The sequence below is a fragment of the Sinocyclocheilus grahami genome, unplaced genomic scaffold (assembly GCF_001515645.1).
Source record: "Sinocyclocheilus grahami isolate Dianchi unplaced genomic scaffold, SAMN03320097.WGS_v1.1 scaffold377.1, whole genome shotgun sequence".
In the NCBI taxonomy this organism is placed as follows: domain Eukaryota; kingdom Metazoa; phylum Chordata; class Actinopteri; order Cypriniformes; family Cyprinidae; genus Sinocyclocheilus; species Sinocyclocheilus grahami.
Genome location: NW_015505556.1, coordinates 1,544,190 through 1,557,178, shown reverse-complemented (window position 1 = coordinate 1,557,178; position 12,989 = coordinate 1,544,190). Strand labels below are relative to the sequence as shown.

Below are 12,989 nucleotides of genomic sequence, written 5' to 3'. Positions count from 1 at the left end.
TAAGACCTGGGACAGTCTTGCGCACGTGCTCTCAAGTGGCCAAGGGTAGCTTACTGGACAAGGCAAGAATAATGTAAAGAGAGTCAAACCTCGTTTCACTGGTCGAGAGGGAGGAGCGGATCCTCGTGACTCCGCCCCCATGCGCAGCGCAGGCTTCATAAAGCCCCGCGCGGCGCGTCCGCTCCAGCATCAGCAGCGGCGGCGTCGGCGGCACGGTCATGGCGCGGGAGTCTCCATCCTCATCGCTGTGTCTGGAAGAAACGCGCACTCACTCGCTCTCCTAGTGTACCCCCCCGCGAGCCAGCAAGGTGATGCAAGCCCTCCACAGACCCGGGCTGCACCGGCCACCAGACGCCGAGTTTTGGCTGGACCGGATGGCGGACCTCCAGAACCAGAGCTCTGCGAACGGCTCCGAGCTCAGCCGCTTCAGCAACCTGGAGGACATCAACCTGCCCGCGGACGGCACGCTGGAGCTGCGCGTCATGATCTCCATCGTGTACTCGGTGGTGTGCGCGGTGGGTCTGGTGGGCAACCTGCTGGTCTTCTTCCTTATGAAAACCCGGCAGGGGAGGAAGAAATCCACGATTAACTACTTCATCATGAACCTGGCGGTCACGGACTTCCAGTTCGTCCTCACGCTGCCCTTCTGGGCCGTGGACATGGCGCTGGACTTCACCTGGCCGTTTGGACACGTCATGTGCAAGGTGGTGGTCACGGTGACCGTGATGAACGTGTACGCGAGCGTCTTCTTCCTCACCGCTATGAGCGTGACGCGCTATTGGTCTGTTGCGTCCGCGCTCAAGGACCGAACGCGCAATAAGCGCTGCTCTGTGAAGCTGGTCAGCGCGCTTCTGTGGCTCCTAGCCACCGTTGCGTCGGTCCCCACGGCGATCTTCTCCACGGTGAGCTCGATCAGCGGCGTCAAGCTGTGCCTCCTGCGCTTCCCCAACGGCCAGCACTGGCACGCTCTCTATCACCTGCAGAAGATCCTAGTGGCGTTTGTGTTTCCGATGCTCATCACAGTCGTGTGTTACCTTCTCCTGTTGCGCCTCATTCGCCTGCGGAGCATGAACAACAACCTCCCCAAGCGCAAGTCCAGAGTCACCAAATCCGTCACGATCGTGGTCTTGTCCTTCTTCATATGCTGGCTGCCCAACCACGCCATCACCTTCTGGGGAGTCCTGGTCAAGTTTAACGTGATCCACTGGGATAAAGTCTACTACACGCTCCACACGTACGTGTTCCCGGTCACCATTTGCCTGGCGCACTCAAACAGCTGCTTGAATCCGGTCTTGTATTGCCTCATGCGCAGGGAGTTCAGGAAAATGCTCAAGGACTTCTTCTGGAGGATTTCGTCGCCCGCGATCGCCAACAGCTGTCAGATCCGCCCGTTCTCGGGAACCGCGAAGGAGCGCGACTACAGCCAGGCGGCGATTCCTCTGAACGTGATGGAGACCGAGGAGTACAGATTGTCGGTGGTGAACGGGCAAACCGACGCGTTACCGTCCACGGACTGCGCCGTTAAGAGGTAGACGCGCGAAGCCGTGCGTAAAAGCGCGCTGTTTACTTGAGTTACAGTACTGGAGGACTTTCTGCAAGCTCTACAAGGATTTCGTTCGACCCTTTTTTTTGTATTATTCTTTCAAGTGATGTTTCAAGATGTTGCATCCCTAAACGTTCGTGCCAAATTGTCTTTTGCAAACCGTGCGTCCGCTGCAAGCCACAGTGCTTTTTAACGCTTTTGTCCACGTTTCTGAATTTAAGAGTGCTTTTATTCCGTGTAAACGTGCGCGGTGAAGCAGACCTGGGTGTACAGAGTATCGAATTATCGAAATAAAATATTGGTCTTAAGATGCAATGCAATTATTTATAGTTTTCACTTTTACTCATGTTTGGAGGAAATACTTTTGCATTAAAACTCGAGGAAAAAAAAAAAAGAAGACAAAGACAAGATTTGACGATAATTGTTTATGCATACAATTATTATAAGTATAAACATTATGATATAATACGACTATATAGTTGTTGTTATTATATCTTATCATTACTTATTAGAAATATGAGGCCATTTCCTCATTTATTATCTTATACACGTTCGGAGTAAAATATTATTGCTTCATTGCATTAAAAAAAAAAAATAAGCCACACACACACACACACACATATATATATATATATATATATATATATATATATATAATACCAAGATTTATTTATATATGTTTGAGCTATTTTAAATGTTTTGACCAACCCCATCTTTTCACTTTTATTCAAATTTGGAGTAAGATTTTGTTTGCATAAAAAATACTCGAAGATTGAAATAATTTTTTAATGAATGCTCATACTGTAAATGCACCAGATTTTAAAGCAGCATCATTCCTAGCTGCTTTCCGACCTCCTTTTTGTTGTTTGAATCTATTGCCTGGAAATTCTGAAATAATTAAAATGTATTGCTCATTTGAAATGTAATAAAGCTGTGTCAATGACCTCAACCATGTGAAGGTGATGGTCCGAAAGGAAATGAATGTAAACAGTGTTCCTATGTTGTCCATTTGAAGGCCATAATAAAGTCCTGTCTTATCATAGCAATGTTTGTTTTCCTCATAAGCACAATTACAAAGTTAACTTTTACTGTTATTCCATCTAATTAACATTTGACAGCAGGTCTGTGGTTTAGGGAGTAACTCTACCGCAACAGAATTACTTCAGTTTATTATCTCAACACAGACACATAAACCCATGCAAACAATAACACGACAACAGGGGAATTAATGAGCTCTGCGATGCTTCACAAAACAACAGTTTGCTGTCAGTCCTTGCTTCTTATAGGTTATAATAAACATGTTTTTACACAGAGAGAGGAGCAGTGGGCATTTAGTGATCCACGTACACATTTATTCTTTTTTAACCAGAAGGTTGAGAGAAGACAAAATGTATTTCTGAGAAATGTGATTCATGCCATATAAAATAATATTCTCTCTATACACACAAGAGGGCACTGCGATCCCAATTTTAAATACAAAACCAATCATCTAAAATCTTTACTGCTTAAGACTGTTTAAATAAACACTTTGAAAGTTCAGGAAAGTCGACTTTAAGCCAACTATTAACCTTTAAGTGAAAAAGTCGCACTTCTGGTGACTCTGGAAACAATCCCACGGTCGTTAGTTAATGACTGAAGCAGTCCGGCAGGTGTTTTATCAGTTAAATATGGTCATGCTTGTGTAGTTATTTCATTTGTGCTGTTTTAGGAAGATTTAGAGGCTGTGATATCTGTGGTTTTCAGCTGGAATGACATTCTGCTACTGATTTATTGCAGCTCTGAAGTTTGTTCAGCATCAGCCGGTCAGAAATGTCACCATCTTTGCAAAACCCTCGTCGTTAATTTGCCCATCATACGTCACGCCGGCTTCACTCAGCAGCTCGTCCACTGTGACACAAACACAGACAGCAGGATTTCACTAGATGTGTTTAACATGCTGCATTTGACATGACAAGTTGGAACTTGTATAATCATGAACTGGTTCATTTAGAGATTTTGGGCTATTTTACTTCCATAACGTCTTATTTCAGACTAGTGGAAAGAAAACATCTTTAATACACGTTTAAGTGTTTATTTTGTTGCACTTCATCTATACGTGTCTGCATATTTTGATTTGAATGACTACGAGTTTGTTTCTCCACTTTAGCAGCACTTACATTCACCAAATTTACAATTTTATTGATTTTAATGGTTACAATTTAGATTTTATTGAAATGTATCTATTTGCATCTGTAGATTTTGTTTACAATACATATTTTTTTAAGGCAATTTTCTAAAAATGAGTTTGTTTCTCCACATTCAGCTGACTCCACTGTGATGTAACCCCCTCCCTCTCTCTCTTTATCTCTCTCACACACACACGATGCGCAAAACTCCACATAGTGAGGTAGATATGTGGGGGCGTGTTAGAACGAGCCGTTTTAGGGGGGCGTGGCTGACTCTTAACTTTGATAAAGAATATCTCTTTGGTTTTGAGACTTTAGTCTTTGCAACTTCAGGGATCTTATCTATGCACAATCAGCTTGTAACACTCCGAAGAGAAAGGAAAACTTGAAATCGCATCATATGAGCCCTTTAAACTATATCTTATGAATTTAAATCTGTATTTAACCTCAGAACGATCTCAAAGTAAGTCTGATTTTGTGGCGACTGTGCTTTAGAATTAAATTATTATTATCTTAATTCAAGCGATGAAGATTTTTTAAAGTGACAGTAATCAGTGTTGAATAATACTACATGCTTGAAAATGATTAACAGTTGAAAACATTACAAATTTAGAAAAGTCATCAAATGTAATCAGTTACATTACTTTAGTAAAGAAATTGAAATAGTTACACTACTTATTACATATTCAATAGGGTAACTTGTAATCTGTAACCTATTACTTTTTCAAAGTAACCTTCCCAACACTGTGCACAATGCATTGTGGGTAATGTAGTTCTATCTCCCCTGTGCCCTTTGTCTGAATCAGATTTACCTTCCTGATCCGTGAGTCGCTCTCCAAAGCCTGTCAGTCTGGCCCTGAGCTCTGCCGCTGTGATAAAGCCTCGTTTGCTCGTGTCCATTAACCTCACGGCCTGCAGGATCTCGGCCCGCGGGTTCTCCTGCTGGATCTGCGCATGCATCACGCTGAGAAACGTGGAGAAGTCCAACTCGCCGCTCTTATCTGGGACAGGCAGAGTCAAAGCATTTTGCCAAAAAGCTTCAGATACAGAAGCCGTTTGATCACGTCTGACAGGCTGAGAGTTATATTTATTGCGGAGGGTTTATATTTAGATCATTGCATCACGTTTGTCAAGCAGGGCTTCATTTCATCAGCGGCACCACGTGTGATGTCAGTTCAAATGACACTTCCTTCAATTAAAATCATTGTGAGCGTGTAGCGTGGGACTTTCAGTGCTCTGTTTTTCTTCCAGGAGACTCTATAAACCGTCTGCGTTCACTGGCTTTATCTGGATGTGCACACTGAGGTTTGCGGTTGTTATTGTTGAGTTTCATCCACGTACTCCTACAGATTTCAAGTTTATTTAACTTAGTAAGCCAAGTTTACACTGTTGACTTTACCTGGGGATTGGAAGTTTAGCAGGACATAACACTTACTTAACACTGACGTGAGTCTTTCGTTTGGATGTTCAAATACTTCCAGTATCTCAGCTTAATGTTCAGAGTCACTGCAAGTCAGCAAGTGATCATTTTCATTGATCTGCTTGGTTTAACCAAAAGAGAACTAAAAATCCCATTCATTTTCTCCATAGAGGAATTGATTTTTAATCAATTAACTTAACAGTAACTGTATTTGCTATAGCACTTTATACAATAAGGATTGTTTCATTAATAAAAGAGGAAAATAACAGGTGTTAATCACGCAAAATTCACCAATTATGAAAATTTCAGCTGTAAAGCAGCTGTTATTTTAGTATTATTTATATGCTAGTTTTTATGACTATTTTGCATCACCTTTTATTTTTAGATATTCAGTTCTCATTTTAATTTTAGTTTCATTTTTAGTAATTCTGTTATGTGCTTTTGTCATTTTATTCGTTTTTCTTTCTTCTTAAATATTACTATTTTCATTTAACTTACTTTTAAATCAGGTTTCAATTTTAGTTTAGTTTTTATTTCCAGATTTTTGCCACATTTTTCATTCCAATTTTTGTTCATTTCAGTTAAAAAATATCATTTTTGTTTACGCTGCTCTACAGAAGCAGAAAAGTGTCATAATTAAGCTTAATTCAGTTTAATGTTGATTCAATTCGGTTCAATAACAGTGTCAATGTTGCAAAGTTCATCAATTATTATGCTAATGCATAAATTAATTTGTTTCATAATGGATGAACTGCAACAATGACATTTATTGAACTGAATTGAACTGAACTTTAAATAAAGACCAGTTGTGAGCTAGGAAGTTGTTAATCGGTGGTATTTGATTCTGTTGAAGCCATCAGCCTGCAATATTTCAACTTATTTTTTAAAATACTGGCATTCAACAGCAGAATTCACAGTGAGAATCCCAACAAGCAAATCACGCCAAAAGAGCTTCACCCACTTCTATGAAGCACTGCAAATGTTATATTTGTGCTAAATATAAAATATATTGTTTCTATAAACATAATCAACACCTTTAAATCAATAGTTTATATTTATCCATTGGTATTATTTTGATTGTATCATTTGCAATAAATGGGATTGTAGTTCTTTCCTTCATTAAAGCCATTACACTGTCATTGTCTGATTTTCAAATACTTTTTTGCTTCAAATGCTTGCTTCAAAGTGTGTAATGTTGTGATTCACCTCAACACTGGTTAGTTTGGTTCATAGGTTATAATTCTTTAACAAAGACAATTTAAACATCCCTATGGAAAAAATTTCAGGCTGCTGAAAAAGTGGGCGGGAACATTTGCGCTCTAGAGTGAGTTTTGGGCGGGGCTATCATTTTGACTGACAGATGGAGAGCAGAAGGGGAGGAGTTTAGGAAAACATCAGTGTTTTTGTAGCTCACAAGCCATTTTACTTAAACGAACAAGTGGCTGTATTAGGGCTGCACGATAAATCGAAATGGAATCGAGATTCGACAGAAGCTGCGATTGTCATGCGTATCTTTCAGTGAAGCACGGTTCTGTGACCAGTAGTAAATCTCCATCCAAAGGCCAGAGAAACCCAGAAAATGCCTATCGCTGCAGCTGAATAAACAGAAGATTTAACTTTTATTGATTCAACGTCACTAATAAACACACGACTACAGCAATATACGTTTTTTCTGAGTTCTTATTATTATAATTTTCATTAAAATAAAGTATATTTATAATGCAATGCCTTTATCACTGCTTAAATACCATGAAATATGTCGCGTGCCTTATTCTGTGTAAGAAGCCACATCATCTCACAGAAGGATTTATTTCAAACACTCGACTGACGTTATGAAGGGAGTTTGGAGTAAAAACATGTTATTAAATGTGGTATTTTCACATGCTTTCAGATGGAGCAGCATTTACTACACAGAGCCGTAGTTCACTGAGAAGCTATGCTAACAGCTGTCATTTTCACGAACGTCTTCTTCGATTTTTTTGCGTAACTTGTCAGTGAACTACGGCTATGTGTAGTAAACTCCGCTCCATCTGAAAGCACGTGGTGATGATTTCCTACTGATTACAGAACCGGCTTTACTAACAAAATGCGCATGACAATCGCATTCGATTAATCGTGCAGCCCTAGGCTGTATATACTATACCGATTGTATGGGTCAGCAGGTGTCTGTCGAGCTCTTGCAGGGTCGGACAGCAGCCCAGAGTTCTCATGACCGTCAGCAGATCCTGCGTCTTCATTTTACCCCTGCGCTTCTGGTCGTACAGCGAAAAACACTCTTTATACTCTGAAGGAAGACACAAACGTATTGCTATACACAGAAAGTGTAGTATGCAAACACTTGAAATGTAACACCTTAACCAAATTAACTTTGAAATGCATCCAGATGACAGATAAAAACGCTTTTTGTTTGATAAGGACTGGATACAGTTTGGCAAAGAATCTCTTTAATCCCAAATGAAGGATTTGTTCTGGCATAAACTGAGACGACCTGTTTAGGAGGGACTCAAGATTACAGCATTATCAACGACAGCAGGTGGACGAAGGAATCAAAGCCAGACAGTATGACACAGTGGAGCGTTCAAGATTTCCTTGCGTTTCTGCAGTGTATGTCTTGTATTTATTCTAATATGTTGTACCCATTTGAGCTCCATGTTCAGTTCTCTCTCTGTTTCTGCATCAGAGGATCTGCATGTGTTTGTCCTGCAGTAATCGGTCAGTTGAAGTCCAGTGACCGGCAACAAAAGCCACATTGTTTCCAGTGAAAGAATAAAATACTGAAGGGCTTCAGTGCAATATTATAATCATATATAATAACCTCCTATTAAGCCTATAACAGCAATAAACATTTATATGTTTAGCAGATGTAAATAATTAAAAAGATCATGAAGCTTTCATTCATATAAAGGCTATAATCATATTTGGTTGGTCTATTAACCATTTTATGAAAGCTGTAGCCTAATAGGTGTTCAGGTAGGATAAAAGTGGCTCAATCTCTACATTAACCTGTATTTTTGGCTTGTGTTAAAGATATAAATCTGTATTTATCTAACTAATCAGATAAAAACAATCACATAGTGTGTCTGTACGAAAAGTTTAGCATAATCTTGAGAGCTGCTTACCGTTGATTTGATCTTGACTGAGGAATTTCGCCTGCAATGACATAAGTATACATAAAGTCAAATACATTTTTGTTTACATGGAAATAATATGCAAAGAACAGAAGCTAAACTGACCATGTCCACTGGCAGACCTGCTCTACAGTGCTACAGTCAGCTGTTTGTAATGAGACTAACTTTAATTCCTGAAGATGGCGTTAGACGGCACAGAGAGAGACGAGTCTCCATTGACTTCAACATTTTAATCAAAAAATATTTGTATGCCAAAACTTTGTATGCTTTCTTTAAATCATTTAGTTTTTATTTTATTGACTTAATTTAAATACATCATTAATAAACAAAATATTTTTGAGGAAAGACATCACAGATGAATGGGGTAAAATTAACAAATTAATAAATAACACTTCCCCTGGGCAGACCCCAATCGATTAGTACAGTAAGAGAGTTGTTTTGTATTAGTTTTCTGAAACTTTTTTTTTTCTTTTTCTGAAAGCTTTATTGAATATGCACTAATTAGCATACATTTTCGGGTTTTTACAGAGGGGATTTGGGATTTTTCTATTTTTATCACTCAACAGACAGAATAAAATAATTTCCCCCATATTATAGGAATAAAATGTTGTATGAAATCAGGCGAATGATATATGAACAAACAATTCTATAAAAATTGGAGGGAAATCTCACAGCAAGATATGTATTGGAATTGAAAACTACAGACACAAGTAGATAAAGTGCAATAAAATAAACACTTAAATGTGTATTTTAGATGCTGTATTTCCACTAGTCTGAAAGAAGACACGTTATGAAAGCAAAGCAGTTGAAAAATCACAAAACTGACCGGTGCATTAAAAAACTGTATTTTTGCCCGTAGTGTCTTCCCTTAAAAAATAATATGCACTATGGAAAAAACATGTAAACATCTAACATGTAAACATTGTACCTCTCAAGGTTTGGTCAGTTACCCGGATGCACAGCCATATTGGAGATACTATGGATTGCACGGTTAATGTACGACTGAAGACATTGTTCTACTAATTTATGATGTCTAAACCACGGAAAAATGTGTGGAAGCTGCTAAATCACAGTTAACACAGGGCTCAACGCTCGGGGTTTTTTTCTACTGGCACGGTCAGGTATACCCAGACAAACGTATTTGTCCGTTCAAGCAAAAGAAGTCAAGTCACCTTTATTTATATAGCGCTTTATACAATACAGATTGTGTCAAAGTAGCTTTACTGTGTTAAACAAGAAAAACATGTGCAAGAGGACAATAGAAAACAATCAGTTTTTCAGTTAAAGTCAGTTCATTGATGATTCAGTGATATCATCATCCAGTTCAGTTCAGTTCCAATAGTGTCTGTGCAATCAAGTCGACAATATTGCCAGAAATTAAGTGTCCCCAACTAAAGCCCAATTTATACTTATGCATCCAACCTACGCCGTAGGCTGTCCAAAAATATAATGGCACATCAATTCTACACGGACTGCAAGCGCTGTGATTGGTCTGCTAGTAGTTTTGTGTGTGTGTGTGTGTTTTGCATTTTAATATACTTTAATGGCACACCTTCTTAATTAAAATAAAACAAAGCAAAGAACAAGTGTCTTATCATTTATTATACAACATAGCATTATACATCATTTAGTTGTCCGTGACAAACAATGTTGTTCTGGTACAAGTCCTTGCGGAGACTGCAAGAATGCCATCTTCTCCTGCAGTTTTAAATAAATGATCTGTTCTTGGATATTTATTTTCCGCCCGTCACGTATTTGTGAAATCTAGCTAACAAAATATATATTGTGTGTTGGAGTGGTCCAGACGCTACACTGCTGATGCTTCTCCGACAAGCTGCTTCTTCTTCGGCTTTTGCTTTGATACTAGGGGTTACACCAGCAACATGCCTGTGGACACTGCAGACTGCATGTGTAATTGCATGTCAACGCGGACTACGACGCAGAAGTATTATTTAAAACCGATGCATAGCCTATGGCGTAGAGGCTATGGCGTAGGTCTGACGCAGAAGTATAAATCAGCCTTAAGCAAGCCAAGGTGACAGTAGCAAGGAACCGAAACTCCATTGCTGACAGTAATGGAGCAAAAAACATGGGAGAAACCATGGCTCAGTCAGGAGGCCAGTTCTCCTCTGGCCAGACGAAACCAACATGGCATAGTTTAATTCCAGGCTGCAGCACAAGTCAGATTGAGCAGAGGACTCATCTGGTTCTTGAGCCGATGGCCGACGAGGAAAAAGACGACATGGAAAGAAACGCAATTCAGGGCTATTGAATGTAGTCTTGCTTTCGCATCTTGCTTGAATGCTTTAGAATCGCTGTAATTTTTAAATTAGCAAGGCTTAGAATAACCAGACGATATCGTCCACTGGTGTGGACACTAATATCATTTTCTTTATAGTTATATTTATAGTTATCGTTCTTGGTGTGAACAGGGCTTTAGTGTCGTGTAATAGGTGGAAAAGATCCGTACAACTGCCTCCTTTGTTGTGGACTGACAATTCTTCCTTCTATTTCTTATCCCGACATAGTGAACTACTTTGTTTTTTCGCCAAGCCCATAGACGAGTTCCGTTCGGTTCAGTGCCATTGCTTACATTCAGTGCCACCAATATGGTTGACTTCCGGATTGATGACCTGCTGTGAAAACACTCTATTTTGAGGTGCAGCTCGTCATTTTAATCCAGTGTTTTTACTAGTTAGCTGTAAACCGGCTACCTCACCTGAATATGTTTGTAGACTTGTGTTGGGTGTTATTTTTGGAATGGAAATATTGATTTTATTTGTAAACATCATACTTTTTTCATACTTGTTTATTTCAGTTAAATGTAATCAAACTAGCGAGCTAAGCCAGTAGTAGTATTGTTGCGGAAGAACAGACAAACCAAATCAATTGAGTGAGTCATTTAAGTTGGAATTTCACTCAGACTGATTCAAACTCTTGACTTCGATCAGTTCAAGTGATTCATCATCGAAAAAAACAGATCAAAGGAGCCGTTCATTTTCAAATTTCGACATTACTTGTGATGATTTTAAAAAGCATGTTTAGTGATTTTTGAAATGGAGCTTTTTGAAACTCTGAATCAGTTAAACCACTGCTCGCAAAACCACTCACTATTTCAAAGTGCTCCAATCGCGGATTGCAAATCATTTGATTTATATCAGAACTTTGGTTATCGCAAATCATTTGATTCAGATCGTGACTGTGGAGTGCATATCGTGAATCATTTGATTCAGATCGTGACTGTGGAGTGCATATCGTGAATCATTTGATTCAGATCGTGACTGTGGAGTGCATATCGTGAATCATTTGATTCAGATCAGAACTTTGGTTATCGCAAATCATTTGATTCAGATCGGAACTGTGGAGTGCATATCGTGAATCTTTTGATTCAGATCGTGACTGTGGAGTGCATATCGTGAATCATTTGATTCAGATCGTGCCTGTGGAGTGCATATCGTGAATCTTTTGATTCAGATCGTGACTGTGGAGTGCATATCGTGAATCATTTGATTCAGATCGTGCCTGTGGAGTGCATATCATGAATCTTTTGATTCAGAACGGAACTTCGGAGCGCGTATCATTTAATTTAGATCAGGAATTGGGTGCAGGTTAGTGAATCATTTGATTCAGATCGGGACTTTTATTATAAATTCGTCCATAAGCTTTTGCTACAAAAGCATTTCTTCAACACTGACCTGTCAAGAATATCATCACAGATTTCTGGATGCATGCATTGTGTGTAATCAATCATGCAAACCAGTTCTTTCGCAGTTCTTTGAGACACAGAGAAATCTTCAATTCATCCAAGAAGACAAAGAACTGCAGAAACGTCTGCCAGATATTTCCTCAGATGTAAAGGTCCGAGTTGTTCATTTCCAACAGGTTTGGGGTGATGCATAATTTCAGCGACATGTAGCGGCTGAGGTCATAAATATCACCTACTTCTGATCTTGTTTTGCTCTGTGAGCTTTATAATAAAACGTCTGAGCCTCACATCGACAAATATGACACTGACAAAGTGTCCAACCTTACCGAAAGCAGCCGTGCCAAAAACAGCCATCCATCCTGAAAGTGTAATACATCTTGGTCCAGTGCGTTGCAATTTGCAAAGGGGCGGGGCTTATCGAAGGGGTGGAGCCTAGAAATAGGTGTAACCGCAATTGGTGACCTGCTTCATAATAATAGACTCACCTTAAGCAGCAGGAAGGGTGTTGTGATGTTGTACAGCATGTGGAAATAGTCACCGGTACTGGGTTTATTCAAAGGAAACCACTCCAAAGGACAAAAGATCTTAAAAAACCCACAGAAAAAACATCAAACATCAGTGATTTTAGGCGCCTTACAGCTTAAATAAAACATTTTGTGCCAGAGAATTAACACTAAATAACAATAACTACAATAAAATTAAGACCACCACTGATCTATATTAGTGGTGCGCACAAGCCACGCTCAGTCTCAAACAGCTTGTGAGCCACAAATACCAAAATGAGTGGCTAACTGCGCTAAAACGGTCAAATACATACAAAATTATGTCAAAATGACCGTCTTGGCGAGTATCCAGTTAAACACAGTCAGTTTTGGGATGTTAAATAGTTGAGAAAGAGAACACATGTTGTGTAACAGTATATTGGGTCCGTGGATAAACTCTTAAAGGGACCGCAGTCCAATATACCTGCTTTCAGCGACATGTAGCGGCTGAGGTCATAAATATCACCTACTTCTGATCTTGTTTT

General features: G+C 39.5%; 2 protein-coding genes across 3 annotated transcripts; one reads left to right on the top strand and one right to left on the bottom strand.

Annotated features, from left to right (window-relative positions):
• The first annotated feature begins 201 nt into the window (after positions 1-201).
• On the top strand, positions 202-2,143 carry LOC107549626 (relaxin-3 receptor 1-like). The gene has a single exon (XM_016230775.1). It carries the CDS (start codon positions 312-314, stop codon positions 1,530-1,532), a length of 1,221 nt encoding a protein of 406 aa, XP_016086261.1. The 5' UTR covers positions 202-311; the 3' UTR covers positions 1,533-2,143.
• A 533-nt stretch (positions 2,144-2,676) lies between these two features.
• On the bottom strand, positions 2,677-12,515 carry calml4b (calmodulin-like 4b). 2 transcript variants are annotated; one of them, XM_016230773.1, is made up of 5 exons: positions 12,448-12,515; positions 8,248-8,278; positions 7,272-7,412; positions 4,521-4,709; positions 2,677-3,430 (listed from the first exon to the last, which is right to left on the bottom strand). In XM_016230773.1, the coding sequence occupies exons 1-5, from the start codon at positions 12,484-12,486 to the stop codon at positions 3,339-3,341; spliced, it is 492 nt and encodes a 163-aa protein (XP_016086259.1). In that variant the 5' UTR covers positions 12,487-12,515; the 3' UTR covers positions 2,677-3,338. The 2 variants fall into 2 exon arrangements, with proteins under 2 accessions (XP_016086259.1, XP_016086260.1); XM_016230774.1 differs by lacking the exon at positions 12,448-12,515 and adding an exon at positions 8,362-8,416.
• Between the last annotated feature and the right edge of the window lie 474 nt (positions 12,516-12,989).